The 24,272-nt window shown below is 49.9% G+C and overlaps 1 protein-coding gene across 4 annotated transcripts in view; it reads right to left on the bottom strand.

The window, feature by feature from the left end:
- The window catches only part of LOC144098339 (uncharacterized), a 59,619-nt gene extending 36,324 nt beyond the window's left edge, over positions 1–23,295 (bottom strand). For 2 of the 4 annotated variants that reach the window (XM_077630902.1, XM_077630904.1), the window contains exon 1: positions 12,344–13,313. In XM_077630902.1, coding sequence (XP_077487028.1) covers positions 12,344–12,379 — 36 coding nt within the window. In that variant the 5' untranslated portion in view covers positions 12,380–13,313. Of the gene's footprint in view, positions 1–12,343; positions 13,314–22,938 lie in introns of those variants that run through there. The other 2 variants (XM_077630905.1, XM_077630903.1) reach the window with 2 other exon arrangements.
- Between the last annotated feature and the right edge of the window lie 977 nt (positions 23,296–24,272).

The raw sequence follows: 24,272 nt of genomic DNA, 5'->3' as shown, positions 1-24,272 counted from the left end.
CCTCTGCGCGCCTTATCTAATTCCGGTCTTGCATCGCGCGCCGTTAGCCGCTCGCCCTTGCCACCAAGGTCGCGCAAGGCAAACCGGACATCGGCTTTGCAGTGAGCCGTCAGTGCCAACTTTTTCTTGAAGTATATGCGATTCTTCTGCGTTGTGCTTTGAATTATTGAATTAACAAACGCACGAAGCCAGGATTGCTTCGTCGTGGGGCCAAATTTGGTATTCACAAGATATTTCTTTGCTTGCTTTTTGTTTTCATGATGAGTTTGATGGTTTTGGCAGAGCCCTCATTTTATTATTTGGTTCCTGTGGCGCAGGAGTGTTTAAAACCCAAGATTTCTGCAAAATATCGGCGATAAAGGCAAATGCATTCCAGAACACGAAGCTCTAAACGAAAGTTTGAGCGGCAAGCTGGGGCTAAAAGAACGCTCCATTGCGTTTCGGCGAAGTTTAGCGCAGTACTAAAAGTCTTTTTATAACCTATTAGAGTTCGATCCCGGCCGCTGCGGTCCAACTTCGATTGAGGCAAAATTCTAAAGGCCCGTGTGCTTTTGTGGTATTATGGTGTATGGGCGGGTTATGTTCTATGGATGTTTAACGACCCAAAGTGACTCAGGCTATGAGGTACGCCGTAGTGGAGGGCTGCGGGAATTTCGAGTATATGGGGTTCTTAAACGTGCATTGACATCGCACAGTACACGAGCCTTTAGAATTTCGCCTCCATCGAAATTCGACCGCCGCGGAAAGACCATATATGTATCATTGATGTTCGCTGCAGTGTTTGAACGAAAAGCGAAGGAAACTAAACAAAGTTATCCGATGAAAAGTAGCCTCAGGCTTAAAGACCGCCAGCAGCACTTGCAGCTGTATACCCGTTGGTGCAACCTACGATTCGCACGAACTAAAGAAACCGGAACGGATTGGTGCGCGCAATAAATGTAAGTATAGGGGTTCATTCTGACATTCGCCCATCCCAGAGAATCAGGCACTGATATAGGAGTTGGACGACCGCGCCATCTATTTCACAACACATACGCATAGACGCATTAAAAAAAAAAAAGGCAGCGCTACGGCTACGTTGCTTGCTTGCTGTTGTTTACAGGAAGAATGAAAGGGAAAGTGCACGGGCCTGCCCACTGGCTCAAACCGAACCACTATCGCTGCCACGTGCTGAAAGTAAGCAGGAGAGTTGAAAGATAGGAGTGCAAAGATTGAAAGAAAAGACGCACTGAAAGACACAGCTGAATTCACACTAGATACGCTCAGATATACAGCGGCTACACGACGCAAGCAACCACTGGTTGCACACACAAAATCAAGGAGGCCGTATCTGTAAGATACGCAGTCGGTGCCGGGTTCGACGAAGCGTACAAATACGCGGCGACTCCGTGTCACGGGCGACCGCCGGCGTGTACTGCTACGTGCTACGCTCAGCCAAGCCGGACAACCTTGAGAGTTGGCCGCGAAAGAGAGAAGGAACAAAAACGTAATACTGTATATACGACGTTCCCCGCGAGCTTGTCTTCTTCGTCGGCGGCGGCCCCCAACCTTGGCAGGGTTATTCTTTTCCTTGGCTTCGCAGGAGCCTACGTAAGCCATCCAGAGAAGCAGCCATCTACCCCCATCGCGCACATTTATATACCCGCACAATAACAAGCACTCCTCCATTCGCCTCCGCTCAAGTTTGGTTTCGTTTGCGCCAGGGTGGCGATTGCGTGTCGCGATGGGCACCGAGTCATCGAGGATGCTGGTGGGAGGAATCCGCTTCGAGAGTGGGAGACAAAAACAAGCAAAGGAGAAACACAGGCGTAGGCCGCGAGCATCCGCCCGTCTAGACGCCGCGACGCGAAGGATTCGCCCGCCAAAGCGGAGCAGTATAGTGGCCGCCTATAAAGAGTGGGGCAGTAGAAGCAGAGGCGTCAGCAGCATGCACGCTCTGAGCCGGGCTGCCTATGCGCGGTTATAGTTATGATTGATGAGAACCAATCGAACGCGCCGGAGCCCCGCGATGCGAACACCTGCGCCCGCGAGCGGCAAGGGACGGAAAATGAGTTGCGCAAGATGCGGGTGGGGAAAGTCCCGCAGTTCCACTCGGCGCCGCAAATTCAACGAGGGATCGAAGCGTGAGAGTTGCTCAGGCGGTGCCGTCGCAGATGTGCGACGAGGCGCTCGAGAACGGGCGCGAAGGCGTCAGGTGAGATTAGACTAAGCTGTGAACGCGCACGCCTACCGCGCACGCTCCGCATCAAAGTAGCTGACAAGAGGAGGAGAGAAAGAATTCCAGGGGGTAATTACGGTCTGCCGGTGATAGTGATGGAAGAGTTCAGAGCTCGGACTCGAGAATGCAGAAGAAACGAATGGCGATCCTTAGCGATTTTTTTTCTATCAACCCGTTCACGCTGGTGCGAAGGGGTCTTGTCGGATGTGGCCACAGGTGAGGCATTAAAGAGCTCTTAAGCCTTTCCCGCTGAAGTTGCGAAGTTATCTGAGTATACGAGTGGCAGAGCCACAGTTCACGGACTAGCTTGTGCATAAGAAAGTTTCGTGATCTTCACCTTTGGATTTTTACATTGGCCAACGCAAGTTATTTCGGCTTTGTGAATGCTGCCTTGAAGTCAGTCCTATTACCCTCGAATTCTGACCACTTCAGCGTCATACATAGGTTGCTTGTTGCGCAGACCATGTCTCCAGCATATAATGCAAGTGGCGCCGGCAACAAAACTGGCAAGACCCTCTCTTCTCTATCGCGCATGCGTGCGAAAAATTTCCTGTCGTTCTCGTTTCCACACCGCCGCTATACTGTCGGATGACGCGCGTATACGTGCATGCATTTCTTAGTAAACAGGACGGAATGAAAAGCCGGAACTTCCTCCGCGAAAGATGCACCGAGCGTGTGCGACAGTGACTTCGCACTCAAGCCAAGCGTTAAAGCACGTGCGGCTACGTTTACACGCTTGGCTGGGGAGCGCCAGACGCTTAGCCTTGACGCGTGAAGAAACGATCAGCAACCCTCGCTCTCGAAACGTCGCGCCGAGAACGCTGCCTTATTTTTTCTTCGCTAGAGGCGGCGTGAAAGCGACTCCATTCCCTGCCGTCTCGAATCTCTTACGACAAAAAAGAGCGCGAACGCGGGTCCCCCATCGCGGGACACGTAATTCGGACGCTGCATTTTTTACTGTTTCTCGAATTTCCGCCCCGGAACGTCGCTCGCTGCGCTGAGTGGAATGGTAATCGTGTGATGGTAGAAGCGGCTCAGTGTTCTCGCCGCTTTTAAAATTACTCACGTTCCTGCGTCGGGAAAAACAACAACACGTAAGCGGCGCACAGGATTAGCTTTCGCCTCCGTCGCATTACGCGAGGATTCTTCCGCGCCAATTCGCGCTTCTTCTCGGGTGCTTCTTTTCTTTTTTTATCAATGCGTCGCTTTCCGCTTGCCTCGAAACTAGGTTAGCGTAACGCTGCCACACGTGACGATGCAAGGCCGCTTTGTACGGGCGCACACAGAAGGACATTATGCGCCCCCCGTCGATCCCCTGCCAGCCGTCCGATGTTCGCTGTCGATCTGCTGTACATTCTAACCTATTTTGTTGTTGTTTTTCAGCATTAACATTTAATCGTTCCTTAATACGCGAACAATAATCACTTTATGATAATAATTTCTGTTAGGACCGAGAATTTCATTTTTCTCTAAACGGGCCAAGTTTGGCCGAACTGATCTTAACTGCTACTCGATCCCGTGCTGCTCACCGAGAAACTTCCGGGCTCCTAGCTTGCCCTACTCCGGACCCCTCCTCATTTCACCTCGACTTCTCTCTGTGAGCCCACTTTCCAGTTCACATGAGCCACATAGCTCGCATGGTCCACATAACTAATAGGGCAGGACAGCCCGTATTCCGCCACACGGCCCACAAGGTCCAAGTGCTACACGTAGCCCGCATGGTCCGTGTAGGCAAATGGCCGACATACTGTGCATGGTCCATGCCCACTTCGATCACCATATCAATTACGGCAAATTCTCGATAACCAAGATTCTTAGTGAACAGACAGCGGACTTGGATCATATTCATTGGTTATAAGGTGGATTCACACGACGGATCAAGTCGCGGACTAACAGATGACGTCACATCACGGGACCATCTGCGTGCTTAAAGCATTCACACGACGGATGAAAACAGCAGATTTGAAAGCGATAAAGCGTCCTCCTTTTACCGTCCTCGTTGTCCGCGGACACGAGTTGGTCGGTCTCAATCCGTGGCATCAAGCCACGTGATGCTCGGTTCAACCTCGATATCTGCGATTCTGTCCCTTGTTTGGATCCACCTTTAGGGCGGGCAATGCGTAGTACGGGTTATGAGTGGCGCTCACGTCTTACGACAAGCCATAAACACCGCAAAGTGGCCCCTCATGAGACTGTCACTGTGAAACGAGTTTTCACCTTTGTATGTTTCTACATTGATATGGGCACTGTGGGGTATGAGGGACGGCGTAGAAACCCGCGCGGCACTGAATTTTTAGAACCCCTCGCGCCATGTGATGAAGTGTACGAACGCCGCAGCGGGAGTAATTCAGCGGCTATACATGGCTTTCCTCTGCAAACCACGAACCCAACCATTCACGTCAGAACCTAGGGGCTGCATTTCTGTACTTGCCAAATGCACGAAAGAAAGGCCGCGTGCTCAGATTTTATTGCCGATTAAAAAACGTCCTAGATCACTGAAATCAGTCGCGATCCTTCCAGCGCCTCACAGCCCGGATGTCAAGTTCGGCGCGTAAAGTTACGTGTTTAAAAGCGTATCTAAGTATACTGGGTCTCGTCTGCGTTTCGCCTCGCCCAAGGGCGTCCCGTGTCGGGACCCAGAATCGAACCTGCAGCCACGCTCTGGGCAGAAAATACCGCGAACAGCATCAAGCGAAGGCGTGCACAAGAAACGTGTTCCAGAGAACGAGCCTCCGTCGCGGGAGGCAGTATACGCGAGATCGTATCACTTTGACGGGGCGTCTAAATAAACAGCTCGCGGTTGGTGGCAAGTGCGCCGGGGTTCAGAGGAAGGCGGCGCCTCTTGAAGCCTCTAAATCAACGGGACCGCGGAGAGACGACGAGCGACCTATTTGACATTTTGACAAGACGGCGCTACAGGCAAAGCAACCCCCCGCCCTCACTCATTCCCTGGGATAGACTGGACACCGACGATCGCTGCCACCACAGGGCATAGACTCATGGCAGGGGAGAAGACGAAGTGCGGGTCTTCCTGTCGGAACAGGTTTGTGCAACACTTCGGAGCCGAAGACCTCCCCCAGTGATCGCGCGGTGTTTCTTGCACCCCTGTCCGTACAGCTTTCTCTTGACTTTCTCTTCGAAGTTCGACCCATAGCGCCGCGAAGCAGCGGGAACCGGTGGAGACGATATGCGGACAGTGACGCATATTTGCGGCGAGGGCCCTTATTTTTAGTTTCTTTTTCCCCCACTTGATGGCATCCAAGGTCGCGAGCGTAAAGCCGATGCGATGGGAAAAGCGAATGCCGAGTTGAGCGATGAGCTGCGCAGAAGCGGCGGCGGACCTTGGCTTCAGCGGCGAAGACTGCTCGCCAATGTGGACGCACAGAGATTATGCACGGCTGCGAGAGACAAAACGAGCAGTAGAGTTAGTTACGTATTGGTCTTTAATAGAGACGTAAATATTCATAAATAACTTGCAAGCGTATTCGGCCTACTCTTCTGCTGGTAGGTGTCCTACTCTTCTCTCTCTCTCTCTCTCTCTCTCTCTCTCTCTCTCTTTGCGTGCGCGGTCTCTCTTTTTTTCTTGCTTGCATCGGAAGTGACCGAATAGACTCGCGGTGCATTTTTTGTGGACGAGATTAAAATGAAATGACCATGATAACTAAATCAAGCACCAGCTTCCTGTTCCATCCTAAGTGGTGGAACTAGCGATAAAGAGGGGAAAGCATATTTACTTCTTCTAACATTAGTATCTCAATAAAGGCCTAAATGCCGTCAGCTGCTACAGGATCGCCTAGAAGAATTATATGGGTGCGGTTTTCAATCTGAGAGTGGCGCGCCCTGTAACATGTGTGTCTCCTGTGTGTCAACCTAGCTGTGTCCTTTCTTCGTAGTCACTGCAAAGCGCAATCGAACCTAATGAGCATAATATGCCGACTGTTCTCGTTTACAGACTTAGTAAAAGTAGCGCCTTCGGCAGTGAGGGAAGCCACAGCGCAAGACTTCGCCCCGCTGGGCCTTTCAAACGTGCATTGACTTTCCAGGCATGGAGGTGGCAACATTTTGCTTCCAATGAAGTGTGACCGCTTCGACCGGGTATGGGGTAGCCGTTAGGGTGTCCTTCTTTGCAGTTTACGAAGTACCTTGTATATAGCTAGCTACCCCGTTCGTTTTAGTAAACGATACTAACGCGTCAGCGGAGGCGGCAGCCTATTACGTCGCCTTGTGTTTTCTGTTGTCGTTTTGCCGAGCGTAAAAACAAACCCTGCCGAAAAAGGAAAGATTCCTGCTGATGAGTTGGCGCAAATTTTGTGGCGCAAAATATCGAAACGCTAACATGAAGGAAAAAAAAAGCGACGAAGCAATAACTGAAAAGAATGCAAAAAATGTTCTTTTTTTCTTGCTATGTAAACAGCACTAGTGACACAGTGCGAAAACGGCGGCGTCTCTCTGCTTCTTCGGCCACCCTCCTGAAGGCACCCACCTTTGTCCACCCTACCGAATAATTGTATCTGTGTGAAGCTTCGGTTTAAAGTGAAAGCATTCTCTAGAGTAAAAGCATCAAAGTAATCATCGTGGGTATATACAAATGTTATAGCACAATTGTGGCGTCAAATGTCTGATCGTCCGGTATTTTTTTCTTTCTCCTGGGAGACATTATCACTCAACCACGAAGCAGAAGAAGAACGCAATGTCATCGGTCTCGCCCTGACCGCCGCCGAGTCCCAAGGGATTCCGGCCGACGGTTAGGGGAATGAAGGGGGGTTTAGGCTAAAGCGTTCTCCCCCGTCATTTTTGGCGGGTGCGAATTAAAGTTATCTCTCTGTCTCTCTCCCTCTCTTCTGGTTCGCGCTCCCACATTTTTCTCTAGTGGGACTTACCAAACAGCCCAAAAGTGTGCTTTGCCAGTTCTTCCCAAACGGAGAGCAGTATGTCAGTGCTGTTTCAACGCCGACTAAATTCCGTCCTTCAATAAAGAGCTTCTCCCCCATTCTCTTGCTGCCACTAAACTTTGGCGATGATGGAAAAAGATTCGTGCTCTGAGAAAGCTTCAGGACACTTCAGTATTGCCAAAGGAAATCTGCTGCGAGGCGTTCACGCGGAAAAAGAATTATTGCACTCGTGCGGGTAACGGAAAATTCGTAGAAGCAGCCCAGAAAACTGGACACGGAGGAAAACACAAAATTCTGCCGACGCTAACTGCAAGTTAATTTGGTTTCAAGGCGCGTGAAACATTGTCAAGCCAGACATAGCGGAAACGTGTAACCCTTGGCAACGTGTGGAAGAGGTAAATCTCGGATAACGCCACTGCAAGGAAGAACGAGTATTGAATTTTGATAGGGTAAAAGAAGAATTGTAGAGAGGCATGACACAATGTTGGCTGCGGGATGAGCACACGCTCTTCGCTAAACTGACAGAGTGGAAGGCAGGGTCACTAATGAGTATAGGCTCACGGATGCCACGAAGGAAGCTCGATTGCCTGGTGTTAAAAAGTATTCTCATTACAGTGAAACGCAAACTATGACTGCTAAACAGGATGCAATTTTCCCACGCGTCCTTCTTTCGTTTAGCAAAGCCATAGCGCGTGAATGCGCAAACGTAAAAATCATTGCTCCAGGTGAGAAAACAAGGTTACACAATACTGCGTGCGGAGCTATAACAGGTCCTTCTCTATGACCGTGAATTAAAGTGGGTAAAGTAAGAACAGAGTCAGAGAAATAACACTGGGAAGCTGGATCATCCGAGTCAACTTTGTGCCCAAAACTTTCTTTTTTACTCTGAGTTCATCTTGTGCCCAGATTATGCATTCTGTATACCTCAGCCTTGAAACCACAAAACATCCCGATAGACGTACACAGCTTGTATACGAGTATAGAGTACGAAGGCGATTGTAAGCTATCGTCGAGCCCAACTGTAAGTTTGAAATCTCCGAAATTTACCATCCTTAGCCCACATCTTTATGTCGCATCTGAAACATCCCTAGGACACAAAGGTAAGGTTGAGCAACGCCCCTTTTTTGTACACATTTTGTGAAGCAATTTGTTCGCAAAGCTATCATTTTTACGCCGAACAAATTTATTTATCTATTTATTTATTGAGCACACCCCTAATGGCCTTCCTTCGAGGGTATTACATGGGGACGGGGGGGGGGGGGGGGGGGGTCAGTGTAAAAACGTGTACAAGGAACATCATTAACAAGCAAAAAAACTATAATCTTGCTAGGTATAACGTGGAAAAATAATTAAGCACCAGAGAGTAGGTAAAAGAGCAGGCGATAAAAAGAATCTGATACAAATTATAGGTTTAACGAAAAAGATTAGGCATACCGGAAATGAAAAATACTGCTGTGTACGTATTAGGCACGAAAAGAACAGAAGTAATCGCAAAAGTAGAGCAACTGGAAAAAGAGGAAACATTCAAAAATTTCGAACATTTCAAACAAGTCAAATGCCAACGTATACAGCTGCGGATGAGAGCGAGAAATGTGGAGGCGTTAGATTCAATGGCTATGTGCGCTGCTAAACTGTTCCATTCTCAGATAGTGCGTGGTATGAATAACTTCGCAAATGCAGATTAACGACACGCGATGCGTTTAACTTTGTGCGGATGGTCGAGCCGCGGAAAGAAGGCTGATGGTGATTGGAAAAAATCGTGGTGAAGCGAAGGATGGTGATACAGTTTATGGAAAAGTGCTAGTCGTGATAGTTTATGGCGGTAAGATTGGTTGGTTTTTGGCCGAGAGCCAACTTTGACCACATTTTGTATCTCTGTCGAGAATTCCAACCACCATCTCGCTGGAACCTCACGGACAAAGAGGGTTGGGAGATCGCGGTCTCCATCTCCGAACCAGCCTCACAAAGGCGGCTGGTAGAGTGGGCTGGACAGGTCGCCGCACGTCATGGACTGTTGGCCACCCCCCGGGATCAAGAGCCAGACCAACCCTAGGCAGTGACTCATTCATTAGGCTCATCAATAAAGTTTTCACCTACCTACCTTGTGGGAAGGAAATGGCGCGGTATCTGTCTCGTATATCGTTGGACACCTGAACCGCGCCGTAAGGGAATGGTATAAAGGAGGGAGTGAAAAAAAGATGCCGTAGTGGAGGGCTACGGAACAATTTCGACCACCTGGGTATCTTTAACGTGCACTGACATCGCACAGCACACGGGCGACTTAGCGTTTTACCTCCATAAAAACGCAGCCGCCGCGGTCGGGTTCTAACCCGGGAACTCCGGATCAGTAGCCGAGCGCTGTAACCACTGAGCCACCGCGGCGGGTAAAAGACAAGTCTTCTAATTAGGAGCGATTTTTTAAGGCATTGACGCTGGTAGTATATGAGTAGTCTGAAAAAATGAAAACGCGCAGCACGGCTCTGCAAGGACTCAATGTTAGCTATGAGATAGGCTTGATCAGGATCCCAGATGGCTGATGCATATTCAGTCTTAGGACGAATGAGAGTGATTAATGCGAGTGTTTTCAGGTGCGCGGGAGCCAGTCTGAGGTTATGCTTTAGTATGCCGAGGAAGCGGTTGGCGGTTGCTAAAGTTAGATTAATGTGCTTATAAGCCATGTTCAGTCTGATTGCAGGTGAACTCCGAGGTACTTGTAAGTGGTTGAAAGTTGGACAGATATGTTATTTACGAAATAAGTTGTGGAACTGCGAGTAAAAGACAAAACCTCAGTTTTAGAAGTATTAAGTAGCATAAGCCAAAATGTGCACCATGCGGTTACCGCATCCAGGTCAGTTTGCAAATATTGTTGGCCAGTGATAGAAACAATATTACGGTATATTACGCGGTCATCGGCAAAGAGCATAACTCGAGAAGACACAGTGTTAGGTAAATTATTAATATATTGTTACGTGACGGCTGCCCACTTTGTCGTCTTCTAGTCCGTGACAATATATTAAAAAATACGAATTTCGAAGAGTGAGAAACTTATTTTCTTCCGAAAGCTAAAAGCAGCGGCTTGAAAACCAACAATCACGATCACTGTCACCGAGATGATCTGATAGATAGATATTATGGCATCCCCTTCAAATCGCATTGGTGGCGAGTGCAACCTTGCCTAGTAAATTGAAGTAGCTATTTTATTGATTTCGTACTTTTGATTTTCAAAAGAGCCACCCAGCTTAAGGCTTCGAAAGCCTGTTTGTAGCACGCGGGTTCAACACCCGAAAGCTTCGCGGGCTGTGAGAAAGGCCGCGGTGGAAGGCTCTGGATTAATTTCGATTCCCTGGGGTTCTTTAACGTGCGGGAGTCTGTTCGCGTAAAGTCCGAAGACGCCTGCAGAAATTAGCCTGAACGCTCGAGGTGGAAAACCGGTGTCACAAGTACGAGCCACTGCCTTCGCTGCGTGGTTGCGCCGGAAGTTGCGATAACCCTTTCCCCGCCATAGTTTAGCCCGAAAACACCCACTACAAGAAACGGTCATTCGCCAGCAACGCGTTCTTGCTATCCTCTTTCTTTGCTCCCAAAACCACAATGGGCACGTTTCCAAAAAGAGAAAAGACCGCCGTCACGCTTCCTTTCGCGTTATAATAGCTGCAAATCTACAGGACGCATGAGAGATTTAGGCGTTGTTTTTTTTTTTTTTTGCGGGCGCTTTTGCTCGCAAACTGGTTTAGGCCATTCCTCTGCCTGTACAGGTGGAAACAAAAGGAATTGCATGGCCATCGGACGGAAGGTGTGAGACAATTTAGAAAGGTTTAATTTATACTTTTATAACCTGTCCCCTACTTTAGTGTGAAGATCGACGGGATTGACTCAGGGCGAGAACGACCGGAATCCCTGTAAACCCCACCCTGTGTGCGATAGTTCCCTTGATGCAGCAATCACAGGCTGAGAAAGGGAAGGGTTTGCGTCTGTGAAAAAAACCCAGCTGATTTAAGTTACAGCCTTCGACATCTGTGGCTGAAAAAAGACACGGTGTGTGCTTGTCTCGAATGAGTCACAATTTATATAAACATGTGCGGCCGTTTCATTGCATGAATAGGCTAATGTTTAATCCTGTTACAACAAAAGAGAAAGGCGAAAGTCAGAAAGCTTAAAGACCATAACGGAGCGTGTTGCGCGCGCTTTAACGAGAAGAAAAGAGCCCTTGCAAATTTCAGCTGGCACTATAATGCAGTAACCTCAGCGTTAAATATTGGCATGTAATGTCATGAACACCTCCTTTTGACATTAGAGGCAAGCATCGCTTTTGGGTCTTTTGAATTTTGTGCCAATGAGTAATTTAATGTGTCGAGACTCTGCAATTTAAGAAATGTACTGCTTTATGCGAAGTGGCAGTAGGGCTACTCCAACCTGTTCTCTTTCAACAGGCATAGACGAGCAGAAATTCAAGGCAGCGGTTTTAGGCAAGCAGAAACACAAGTTTCTGCCAAGGCTTGGAGACCACGTTTTGCACTGAAATAAATGTTCCCGGTAGTTTTTAATTGGTGGTTTGTCCCAGAAACTGTAGGCGAAATGTGTGCACCCTTTCGTCACTGACAATATATATTAAACTGCGGCTGGACTACAAAGAAAGGTGGATGCTATGAAATTCAATAAAGGAGAGATGGACTTTAATCACTTGGTAACGCCTACTTTGTCGTAATTTACACCTGAAGTCCTCAATAACTTTGAACAGGGCATCGTACTCGTAAGTTTACACTGGAGGCGACGTAGTGTCTTCTTGGACTATGGTAATCTCTAAATCTGACGATTTTTTCTCATTTCGCGTAGTAGCCGCCGCGGTGGCTTAGTGGTTATGGCGCTCGGCTGCTGGCCCGAAAGACGCGGGTTCGATCCCAGCCGCGGCGGTCGAATTTCGATGGAGGCGAAATTCTAGAGGCCCGTGTGCTGTGCGATGTCAGTGCACGTTAAAGAGCCCCAGGTGGCCGAAATTTCCGGAGCCCTTCACTACGGCGTCCCTCATAGCCGCAGTCGCTTTGGGACGTTAAACCCCCATAAACCACGCTTTGGGACGTTAAACCCCCATAAACCAAACTAAACTAAACCATTTCGCGTAGTCAACTTAGCTGACTCCTCCACCTCTCTCCTTTAAAGGAGCGGTGTTGTTTAATCCAATTTCCACCTGTGTGCAACCACGTACACGATATTTCTGCAGTCATGGAATACTCACCCTTGACGGCAATGCTAGACTGGGCGTCGAGGACATGGCGAGCCTCCTGGTATCCGTGAAACTTCTCGCCTGACACCACAGGCTGCCTTCGACGCAGAACGGTAGACAACTAACGCCGAACCCCGGTCCGAAGCATAGAGCAGGAGCGCGTTGTGCTTGCCGTAGTCGTCGGCGCCGAAATGCCTTCTCGTCGGAGAGGCGAAGTCAATAAACAACGAGCTCTGAGAGCGCGCACACGCGCGTGCCTGATGTCCGGGAGCAAGGGAGCAACGAAGAAGCGACCACGCGCGTCGACTCACACACGCGATGAGCGCGCGCGCCTGCCCGCACCACCACCAACCACTCTCACTACTACCGGCGACGGCAACACGCTCGGCGGCAGCGCCTGCTCCCGGATGACCAAAGGCAGCGGCAACGCCGAGGAAGTTCCTCCCCGCACTGCCCTTTATACACGTACCGCAGACGACTCTCGTCTTCGCTAGCCGAGGAGCGGGAACGGGGGAGGGGGACGTGCGCTTCTGCGCCACCCTCTCTCTTTTCTCCTGCGTCACACGCGCGCACACCTCGCCTTAGCAGCGGCGTCTTCTGTTCAATAGGCGAGGCTCACCTCAAACCCCAAGCGCGTGTCTTCGTCCACGGCGAGGGCCGCGAAGTTGTGTCGAAGAGAAAGCCGTAGGCGCGTCTCTCCCTCACGCCATCTCCTTCCTCCTCTTCCTCTACAGGTTCGATCAGGCACAATCTGGTCCTTCTTGCAAGAAGCCATCCCGCTGCCACTACCGACCATCAATCTAAAGCGACAAATAGACCCGCCAGACCGGTGCATCCAATACCATATCGGGACACACGGCGGGGTAAACAAAGACGACGCGCCTCACTCTCGCTCTGCAGTCTATAGGATCGGCTTCGCCGAATCACCACGTGCCCCGCCGTGCCCCGAACTCGGCCTGAGGCGGCGGCGGCGGCTGCAGCGTTGGCTGCTACGCGGTAGCCGGCGGACATCCTTTAAAAGCATCCGCTGGAAACGCCGCTCGCCTGCTTCGTTTGATGAGGGCAGTGGCGTCGCGAGCGCAAGGAGGGAGACGGCGTTGCCGTTCGTGTGACTGGGACGCGGACGGCATGCGCAGGTCAAAGGGCGGCCGTCTAGACTCTAGAAGGGTTAGCACTTCGTGGTGCGTTCAGCAACGCCGCATCATCATCCGCGCTGTTTGTGCAAAGACAGGCACGTCGGCAGCCGGTGCTGGATCTTCAATCATGTCGGTGGCGGCGAAGGATTTTGCTGCAGGAAGCGTTAATGCAAACTACTGTACGAACACACTGCGCGAGACCGTGGTGGTGACATTGAGCTGTTGAGGTGTCTGTCACTGCACGCTTATGCCGCGCTGGTCATCCTTGATGAGGTGAGAAGCTGAGAAGCTCTCTCGGGTGTCCGGTGGAACGAGGAGACGTCAGCTGGCCGTCTCCGGAAGGCCGCCGGCTTTCGTACGCCGACCAGTCGCAACGAATAAACCGAAAGGAAAACCGGTGGCTGTCGCTAAGACAACGGCTAAAAGCGCGCTGAGTTGAAGATAGTAACTTAGGACATCAGTAAACTGTCATCTTTGTTTTCTTGTATTTATCGGGCACCAAGAAACCGTGTAAGCACATGCAATAAGTGAACTTTCAGACAAGATCGTGCCACAGAAATGCAACGCACAGGCAACACATTCGACTTGATTGATTTAAAATACCTTAAAAGCAGTTCCGCCATTTGACCACACCCTTAAGTCATTCATACTAATGGCTCAACTATAGTGATTAGAATTAAGGTATCTTCGCTACGTTTTATTTCACGGGGTGTTTGTAAGAGTAAAATAATAATCCTGAAATCACTTCGCCAGTAGGATCTCCAAACAGAATGCAACCCACAAGCAACAGACGCGTCATATGTGAATGACAAACCTCTGTAAGAGTATCGCGCAAACGCTCTTTGACGGACATTGTATCGTCATTCGCGGCACACCTCCAACAACGGAACCGAGCAGGATCAAGAAGTCGTGACGCGGGACAACATCCTGCAGCCAGGAATGTTCGCCTTATTCACCGTTTATCTTACGTCAGCTGTCATTCTTCGACGGTATCCTCTTCGGAGAAAGTTCTCCGCTCAGAGAACAGGTTTATTTACATTTAGTTCGGCTTTGTGTTGCAGGCTGTAGATGATCCTGAGAGGCACCAAACTCTTCCCACCCCGTGCAAAGGGCTGGGGAAGGCCAACGAGCGGGTACTCCTGCGCCTGCTCACTAACACGATGCTGTGCCCGGCAACTCTAAAGCATTTCGATCCTCAATTCGACGGGCGGTGCTCACACTGTGGGGAGGTGTCTGACACGCTACCACATGGTGTGGGCCTGCCAGCAGAAGCCATCTCTACCCCCCTATCCCAAACCCCACCCGAGAGGACCGGGAGGCGACCCTGTCCGGCTGCTGCACCCTCGAGGCCCAAAGGGCCTTAACGCAGCGCGTCCGGGCTGCGGCAACCGCCAATGGGGTGCCTGACTAGGCATCCCACCTAGTGGTTGTAAGGGCGTGACCCTTCAGGTCACGACCTCCGACACCTTTCTCTATCATTAATAAAGGTTTTCATCACCCCCACCACCTGAAGACGCATAAAGTCAACAGGGACAAAGAAGGCTTATGTAAGCGAAGAAACCGATGTCTCTTGCCCTCTTTTGGGCTGTTTTCAGAATCACAATTATGAGCCGACCAGCCTAAATCGAAGGTATTAACTGTGTTACAGGGCCACAGCCGAGGGCGCTGCTCAAGGATCAGAGCAATCCCCCGAATTTTTAATTCCTGCTATTTTTTTTTTAAATCTGCTCTACATATAGAAAGAAAATCTAATGGTCGATGAACGTAACAGGTTTGAGCCTATAGGTTTCATGTGTCAAAATTCGGCCGTCATCCTTTGTGTCATGTAATCACTTATTGCATGTATGCATTACCCACTTTCCCATTTTGATCCACTCGTGTCCGCTCATTTTTGTCTGTCTATCTGAGCTGGCTAACAGAGGGAGTGAACAACAATTAATACTCTAACCGGGACAGCAACAACAAAAGCAGCATCCACGTCTTTAAAGCACACCCTGCGTACGCGGCCTCAAAGGTAGGAGGAAAGATTACCCATGCTACCTAAGTGAGCTTGGGAAAAAGAGGAACATAGTAAGCTTGGCTGATAGAATGCATAAACCTGTATAAACTTCTGTGAGAGAAACACATCGAAAAGCTTCCCTACTGCCTAATCTCCTGCATAATCCGGCACAATCTTTCACGATTATCGTATGAAAAGTAATGTGCTGGAAGTTACTAAGCATTTAGCTGTAAGCGAACGCGTTACACTTACAAGGTACTTCGAAGAGTATGGTACTGGTGGCCATGATAAACTGGTTGCTGCCATGTATTATTCTGGGTGGTGCGACAAAACGAAAACGTGTGGAGGGCTTTGATTCTTTCACATCTTGAGTAGGTCAGGATGTTTACCACAGTGCTAATTGGTATCACGGCGTTTATTGGTTAATTGCAATTACTATTTGTTAGAAGAGAGCTTGTGTAGACGTCACTTTTCAGATTAACACAAATTATGGTACGTCCTATTAGTGGAGTCTCTTTTTTGTAAAACAAACTTCGACTGCGTGATTACAGGCACAGCAGTAAAATCTACCAAAGCTAGTCACACTCTTACATCGAGTTTGTGAGTCAAAACCACTATCAAAATGTACGACGTTATACTACACCCTCCAAATAAAGTTTACGCATTCATTGAGCCTTTCAACTCCCGTGCTATGTTCAGCACTTCATTTGACGAAAACTTTGTCCACTTTCTTATCAGTCATGAAGTATATGTGTTAAAAAACACGTAATATGTGGTGTCTCCAGTAAAGTTTGCTTTATTAGGATCACGGCGAAGAGAAGCTGTGTGGCTTTGAGATCACAAGGACACTAAACAAATTCCATAGTTATTTTCGTACACCCCACCCTTCTTCATGATCCCCCCAACCACACCAGCAAGGCAAAACAGTACCCTGAACGAAATTCCTGGCAACGCCACCACCCCGTTACAACTGGTTTAGGTACAAACGGCTCAAAGGCCAGCCAACGTAAGGGAAGCGAAGAAGGCTACGCGGCATCTTTCCTGGCTCCTTATCGAGAGCGGAGAATTGTAATTCGCTGCCGCGATACCGACGACGTGCGCAGTGAGACGGCGGCCGGCTGTGTTGGGGCGCGGAAACGATTCTATTAGTGGATCCTACCACCGGTGGGCCGTTTTTTCCTCCCAAATTGTTGCGGCCTGCTCACGACCATTGACCCCCCAGTCGGGGCTGCTATTCTGAAGAGGCCAGCCCCGAAGGGTTCCTCGCTTTTTACCCTCTTTCTCTCTCCCTATCCCTTGTCTTGCGCCAGCGTATACAAGTTCAAGCGCACGCGAGCTCTCCGATTGCTTTTCTAGCACTCCCAGCAGCGCAATAAGGAGATGGCTGCGCAGACGTTCCGCGAAGGCGGTTGCACATTCGACTGTGTCCCATGGAAGCCGTGTCAGTCCGTTCTGCGGCGAAAAGCGGGGTATCCCGGCGAATCTGCATGCGCCTACGCCTTTTCACTCTCGGGAACAAGCAAAGTATATACACAATGCGCACATGGCTATCTCCCTGAACTCCATTCAGACTGGATTTTTTCCATTTCTAGGAAGATCAAGACACTTGGAGCGTGGGAAGCTTTTACTGTTGTGGCGACTTTATTATGCGGCTGGTGAGCAATACTGTGTTTCATTATTCCGTACCAGGGGTACCAAAGAATATATTTTTTATTCTCAGACAGAACGACAGGGTAGTGACGCATATGGAACATTTTTTCTTTTCTTTTTTCTTCCAACGTGTAGTTGATAACGCCGATTTTAAAACATGCCAGTTCTAGTTCAGTGCTGACAAGAAGATATGTAGCTTATCACGCAGACCTGAGGTTCAGTGGTGATTTCGTTGCACGCTAGGGGATTCCAGGTGTGAGATGAGGTTCCGAGTTTAGCCAAACATGAAAAAAAATCTTCAGGCAAACAGACGTATAACTTCATCATCCGCATAGAAGACTGCATGTGAATGAGATTTGAACCCTCTGCGAATTACTCGACACGCCCAACGTCACCGTCTGCAGCGAAGCGTAGATGCAGTGAATACGCGAACAGCAAACGCTAACAACGCGGAGATTAATTTGAGCAAAGAAACAAACTGAAACCATTCACATTATCAGAGACGCATCTGTCGCAGGTTTTAGCCACTTTTTTTTTGTAACACATTTCGTTAAACCTCCAGTACCAAGCTGGCTCCTCCCCACGCCGGAAGTTTGAGTGTCTTAGCCACGTCAGCCTTTTGCTATGGCGGCGGAAGTGGCGCTGACAACTCTGCACATCAAGTCAGATTTAGTCATAAGAGTTGTGTTTTTAAACAAGACGGCAAGGAAGGAAATGCGTATAGGCCCAACAGACACAAACAAGCTAAACAGGTCACAATCTAACCAAGGCAGCTAGCTGCTGGTTAACCGCTCATCTGACGACGCGTTCCAAGTCATGCGTGTTCGCTGTATACGTTCCCGCTATCTTCAGCTCTTCTTCTACAACCATTTAAATACGCTATCTCGCTGTAAAAACCTAATGCAAAGGACGACTGCTATACGGCGAGAAAGCAGCCCCGCTGAGCCCCGTAGCGTTTCTATATATACGTTCGGTCAGCCTCGGAGACACTTTAGCGGCAGTGGGCGAGGCATGAAGGGAATCCCGTTCACGTCGCCAGCGACACCCTCGCAAGGCCCGCTCGCCCGCGCCGTTTCGTCACGCGCATCTCGTATTCCGGTCAGAGGCATGTCAACAAGGCGCGGTCGGACCGTCGGTCGGTCGTTCGCGTTTCGTCATCTATACTCACGCTGTATTTGTTTTCGACCGGTGAAGTCACGTTTGAGGGCGCGCCGCTCTGACGCTGATAGCGCTTGCGCCTAACCAAGAAAGAAAAAACAGCAGGGGTGGGGTTGTCTCCAACCGCCAGTTCTCGAGAGCTCTTTGGAAAAGATCGCGATTTCTGCGGGACGAGATTTGAAGCTGGAGCCCGTGTCCATAAACTCCCGTCACTCAGGATTTCGCAGAAACTTCTTGCTCGACCGCGCGGTACCCTTATTATAGACTCTTGGCACGGCAGTTTTCGTGGGATTATTTGAGCCCTACAATATATTCTTGCGTTTTCTCGGAGCAAGATTTTAGACCTTTCGGGATGTTATTTATGGCTGGTGAAAGTGCTACTTGGAAAGATACCTTGATAGGTCGTCCTGCTATGAATGGATGTAACAATCTTCTTATTTGCGCTCGTTTGAAAGAAAAACAAGCTTTTGCGACTTGGCGTCTAATCAAGACTTCGGCCACACCCTGCAGCCTATGAGCACACTAAAAAGGCGCTACCCATAAAAACTCCAAGAGCAGATGAAGGACGGTGTGATTTCCCCAACAATAAATTGTGCAGGTTCGCGCTGTCTTCCAATAAAATATATTAAACTGGGTATACAAAATTGACCTGCTCGTAATTTTTATTGATATGATATGCTTTGGGCCACTTTTGCGCAAGAATAAGTTAAGCCTGTTATTGCTTGTTAACGTCAAGCTGGCGCCGTGCGGCATTCTCGAAGCGTGTAGTTAGCTAAAAAAATTGGTGAAAATCACGCTTCCCCTCTTCGGCGTACCTTACGTACCTTCGGCATACCTTCAGTTAGCTAAAAAAAAAAAAGTTGGAGCACCTTCGGAGTACCTTCAGTGAGTGCCTTTCATATTCCGCTCGTAGCATGATTATGTAAGCGCTATGAGATTTTACTCTGGCTTTCTGTCAACTACACATTCATTGAAAAAAAAAAAAGTCTGGCACCAAGCCCATTTCATTGGACGCGGAGGAAAAGAAAAAAAGCCCTTTCCTCTGCCTCTACAACTCGAAAGCCAAACCAGTTCGTACTTTCCTTGTTTATTTCATCAAACTGCTACAGCGCAAACCACTGCTCATGCGTAGAATAGGCAGCGTAAACCTGCTAAATTTATTCCCCACTCTCCCGTGGGCGCTGGCGTCGTGGGTCATGCCCGATGAGGCAAACCAATGTCGAGATCGATTGCGTTGTCTGTGTTACTGGTTTGGCAACTAACGAATGGCCAGCAGTGCCGGATCGCAGTCTGCGTTCAGCCCTCTGCGAGCGTTGTCGGCTCAAGATAATGTAAACGAGTACTCGGAGCTGATGCTGGCTGGCACAGCGATGACGGTGCGTCGATGAATAATCGCCACTCTGCTGCCAGCTGTATCGTATTAAGCGAGTAAATGTGCCCAGTACACGTAATGTACGTTCATTAACGAAGGTGATAGTTGTAGTCTGTAAGACGTTCTTTTAAATTCAGCGATGACGGTCGCACAGAGTCTTCGGGTACTAACTTCATATAAAAGAAAACACCAACTTCTCGTTTGGAGCTAAATTTAGCTCAGCTTCGCATTGAACTCGAAAACTCATTAACGGGGTCATGCGTTAGAGGAGAACTGCTATTCTTCCCTCCTATGCTTGAGAACGAATTGGCGATTGCATGCTGATACAATTTCCCACACTGGAGACTTTTAGCGCAGCGGACACGTATACTAGCGTATACCGGTTTACCGAGTGCGCCGGCTGCACATGCGCAGTGGATATTGCCTCGGCCTGTACGCAATACACGTATATACTTATATATAAGGTCATACTTTATTTACGGTATTCATGGAATATGAGACAGTCGTGAAGGTGTCGCCTCGGCTGGGGTTTAAAAATTATGGGACAGCAAATGCAAACAGAAAAGAAATCACCGCCACATTTACGGACCACTGACTCAGGAAGATCGTAAACCAGGACTCAGGAAGGTCATAAAAAAATAGAAAGCATCTGACTAAGAAGATCCTCGAGGCAAAGACGCGTGTTTTACGTGACTCGCTTAGTTTCCGTGTTTTCACGAGCTTTTTCCAGCAGTATTCACACTAGAAGCATTAATGACAGCCTCCCAGCGTAGGAGGCATTTGGGCGAGGAAGGAAACCGCGATAGGCGTGGGCTATAGATGAACGGACACTGTGCTGGCAGACAGAGACATTCCTTCCTCCTACGGCGTTATGATCGCTTTCCTCCGGGGACGCTCTTCACGAACGCCCGTGCCTATTCAATGTGTCTAGTCCCGGCTCGAACAAAACGCGTCGCTAGCGCCACCTGGTCCAGCTATACCTGGTGTATGATGAAAATCGTACGCGTTACGCGTGTTAGAATAGTCTTTTCAAACGTCGGTTACGGTGGCTCCAGGGCATTGCGTGTGCCATGAACGGCAGGCGGAAGCGATGAACAGGAAAAGTGTTGCTCAGCATTCGCAACTCCCCCCCCCCCCCCCTCCCTCTCTGTTTCGCTGCCCAAATTTTAGCTCCTTTTTTTCTTTTCCTTTCCAAATATAACGCGTGTGTCGTCGAAAGTCGAAAGGAGAGCTGCACCTTTATGTGCATGACTGGCATTACTCTTCCAGCGTCTCATAAAGCAAAACAAAATGTGAGGACACGTCTATTTCAGAACTGCCGGGCCGAACGCTGTGGCCATGGAGAGTTGGCATGAGACAAGTAGACAAAGGTAACGCACTCAAACCGCGCACTTTAGCTAAAGGTTAACGAGGCAGTAAAACGTGTCCTAACGCCGCTCGGAGCCTCCTCCGCCGAAGGTTCTTTAACTCATCCTAGTTCACTTCAATGACGTCTCCTTGCTTCAAGCCGTCAGAAAGTGCAGACGTGTTCCGTCCGATGTGACGACTTGTATTCGCCACGTGAGGGCGCGAGGCTCTTCGCAAACTGCCGTATAAAACAGCAGGTTACGTTTTTGCGGGTTAAGCCTCCAAACCAGTTCGGAATGAAACGGTACACAAGAGGCAACAAGGATGCAAGATCAATCACCCCCTGTCGTCCTTCGCTGTTCGCCTTAGAAAGCGAAAGGACGGTTTATTGCAGCGAGCTGCAGCATGCCGGATGGCGGAACGACCGCGAATTAGCGGTTGGTATTGAATGCAACGCGGGTCAGGGGGCAGCAATTAACGGAGGACGCCGCATGAAAAGCACTTCCGCGTATAGTGTTACGACTTTCCCACAGTGTGCACGTAACGGTATAATCCACGTGCAAATACGAGAATGCAAGGCCCGCCGGACAATCGGCGAGGTCCCGATCGAACCTTGTTGTGAGCAGCTCGAGTTAGAGCAGAACGTGTCTGTCGGAACGTGTAACCCGTAGTTTACTGCGGCTAGTATGATAGTATGAGGCGCAGTCAGTCTCGAGACGCCCCTCGAAGCTAGTCTGGGATGTTCTTATCTATGCTTTTATCTCGTGACGCTATGGGGCGGTCCTGCAAGCAAGATGAACTGCGGTTGCCAAAGGGAAATCAAAGAAAGAAGCGCAATCTTCTGCATGTCGGCACCGAAAGGCTCTCCGGGTAGTTTCAAGTGCACTATTACAAACGCTAGTCACTCCGACGGCAACAAAAAGGGACGAAGTCTAAAGCACGTGGCTCAAGGTTCAAGGTAAAGCTCTCGGCTTAGTTGCGTGCCAATCAGACGATCTCTAAAGAGTACCTTAATGCACATCACGTTCTCTGGTGCGGCTTTTTATTTTTTATTTTGCAGGAAAAAAGCGGGAGGGGTGAGAGAGAGAAAACAGCCATGGGAGGAAGATTGTGTAGCTCAGCTCTCGACGGTATTTTTCTTTAAAAGCCTGTCAGACTCGCGAGACTTGACAATAAAAAGAAAAAGGAAGCAGCCATACACTACAGGCTAATCAAGTTCGACTTTGGCCGCGTTAACGGAAACCCTACGTCTTCAGCTAGACTAGATAGCACAGCAGTCTGTCTTCTATAGCTTCGTGCTTTCAGTAAGCCCGTGGACGGTAGTGTAGCCTTCGTAGGTTGCCTTCATTTTCGGAAGAACATTAATTAAAAAAAATAACATACATGACTGAGATGTGGTTACCGTCTACCAGCTGGCAGGCTAACAATGTAATGTCAGGCAAGAGTGCCGCTCCAGTGGACCATCCATGCCAAAATTGCATCCGTCTGCCGGACTATAACCGGCGTACACGCAACTTGGCACCGACTGCACCTTCGGATGGTTTCGTAACCCTTCGGATTCCTCTCGTACCTTGAAAAGACGAATCACGTTAGAAACTGCCGCCACTTTCAGCGCCGACCTTCCTTGACTGGCGGCACTCTTCGTGCCGTCGTTAGGGCGTCAAGCGTCAGCCGCCGCGCAAGGTAATAAGCCTCATCCTCGGAGAGAAACGCACGCCAGTCTCGCGCTCTCGGACGAAAAGGGGAGAAAGCACGTGGTTTCCGAGCTTCCGCGACTCTCGTCTCCGCAGCCAGCAGCCGCTCACAATGGCCTGTCCTTGCTAATCGGCACCAGCGCAGGGGGCGCTTCTTACGGCGAAGCCTTTGTATGGCTTGCGTCAGCAAAAAGTAATAGCGCGCAGTGACAGCAGCCACAACATTAAGCGTAACGTGAGGGCATGCTTACCTGAGCGGCTCTTGAGCAGCCCATCACTTGTTTCTCCGCAACGGAAGCAGCTGTAGCCGGCACCAGATGCGGCGCCCCCAGAGAGTCTCGATCTAAGCGACGTCGGCGAATCGACTAACGTCCGCAGGCCGCCGGTTGCAGCACACAGCAGCCGCGGTCATCCGCAGTCGACACTCCCCCTTCGGAACTCCTATCGCGCAGACTGGCTACGGCAGCAGAGAACTCGTATCAAGCAGTAGCAGGCAGTAGTCTTGCGGGCAGCAACGAAAACGACGGCGCCGTCTGAGCGCGCGTGCAGCCGCCGCTCGTTGAGCATCGGGAATTCCCAAACCTGCTTTCTCTCGCTGCCTGCTGCTTCTGCTTCGTGATGCTTGCCGGAATACATCAAAAGGCAAAGGGCTGCCTGCTGCTGCTCGCTCCCGGCGGTCGGTGGCTCCCCCCTCGAGCATCGCTTTCCTTTTGCTCTTCATTTGTGTTTCATCCGGTGGGATGTGTAAGGGGGGGGGGGGGGGGGGGGGGGGGTGAAGGTGTTTTGTTTATGCTCTGCTTCCCTCAGTTCCCGACTGTTCACCCTTCTGGGAAGAGGAACGGCGACTCACGGTGTGCGGCCGCTGTTCAGCCTACCGCGTCACCCCCCCTTCCCTCTATTTTATTTTTCCTGCTGGCTGTGTCGTGTCTCGGGGAGGGACGTAGCGGGGGATGCTACGGAGTCATTCGCTCAATTGATCCTACATGCTCATTAGACGTGCTTACGTGAGCGTGCGCCTCGTACGCACCTCCTTCCAAGTGGAACGAAGACAAAGGGGAGGGAGAGGTACATACATTCATGGGTGTGGAAGTGGAAGCGCCTTGCAGCCGTCTCGTGCAAGTGCTGACTTTTGCACTCTCTATAGGCCCGTCGGCCTGCGCTTGTTCTCTCCTCTTCCTTCGTCCCCGTGCTCGCAGTCTCCGTTGGCGGGGTTGTTTACATCCACCCGGCTATTATAGAAGGGGAGCGCATTCTTCGACGCTGATTTGTCTGACGTCGCCTAACCCGCTATTACAGTTTTAAGGGTCAAAGGGTTTTCCTTCCTCTGCCTTCGAGTGGAACTTGTTGCGAAGGTGTGAAGGGTCTACTGGAAGCATCTTTCCGCTATTACTCTTTTGCGGCGCGTTACGAAAGGGTTTCTCCGTTCCCACCCGCTACAGCAGCCCCCTCTACTCAATGCAACCGCTAAAAATCTGCGAGCAATGTCGGAAAACACGCGGAGGAATGCCAGGGAATCTGAGAGGCTAACATGGGGGCGTCACTGTAGAACTATGCATCTGACCCTTAGCCTCGGCATGTGCTGCGC

The sequence above is a fragment of the Amblyomma americanum genome, chromosome 7 (assembly GCF_052857255.1).
Source record: "Amblyomma americanum isolate KBUSLIRL-KWMA chromosome 7, ASM5285725v1, whole genome shotgun sequence".
Classification (NCBI taxonomy): domain Eukaryota; kingdom Metazoa; phylum Arthropoda; class Arachnida; order Ixodida; family Ixodidae; genus Amblyomma; species Amblyomma americanum.
The sequence above is the reverse complement of the archived record's forward strand: the minus strand, read 5'-3'. Positions and strand labels throughout refer to the sequence as shown.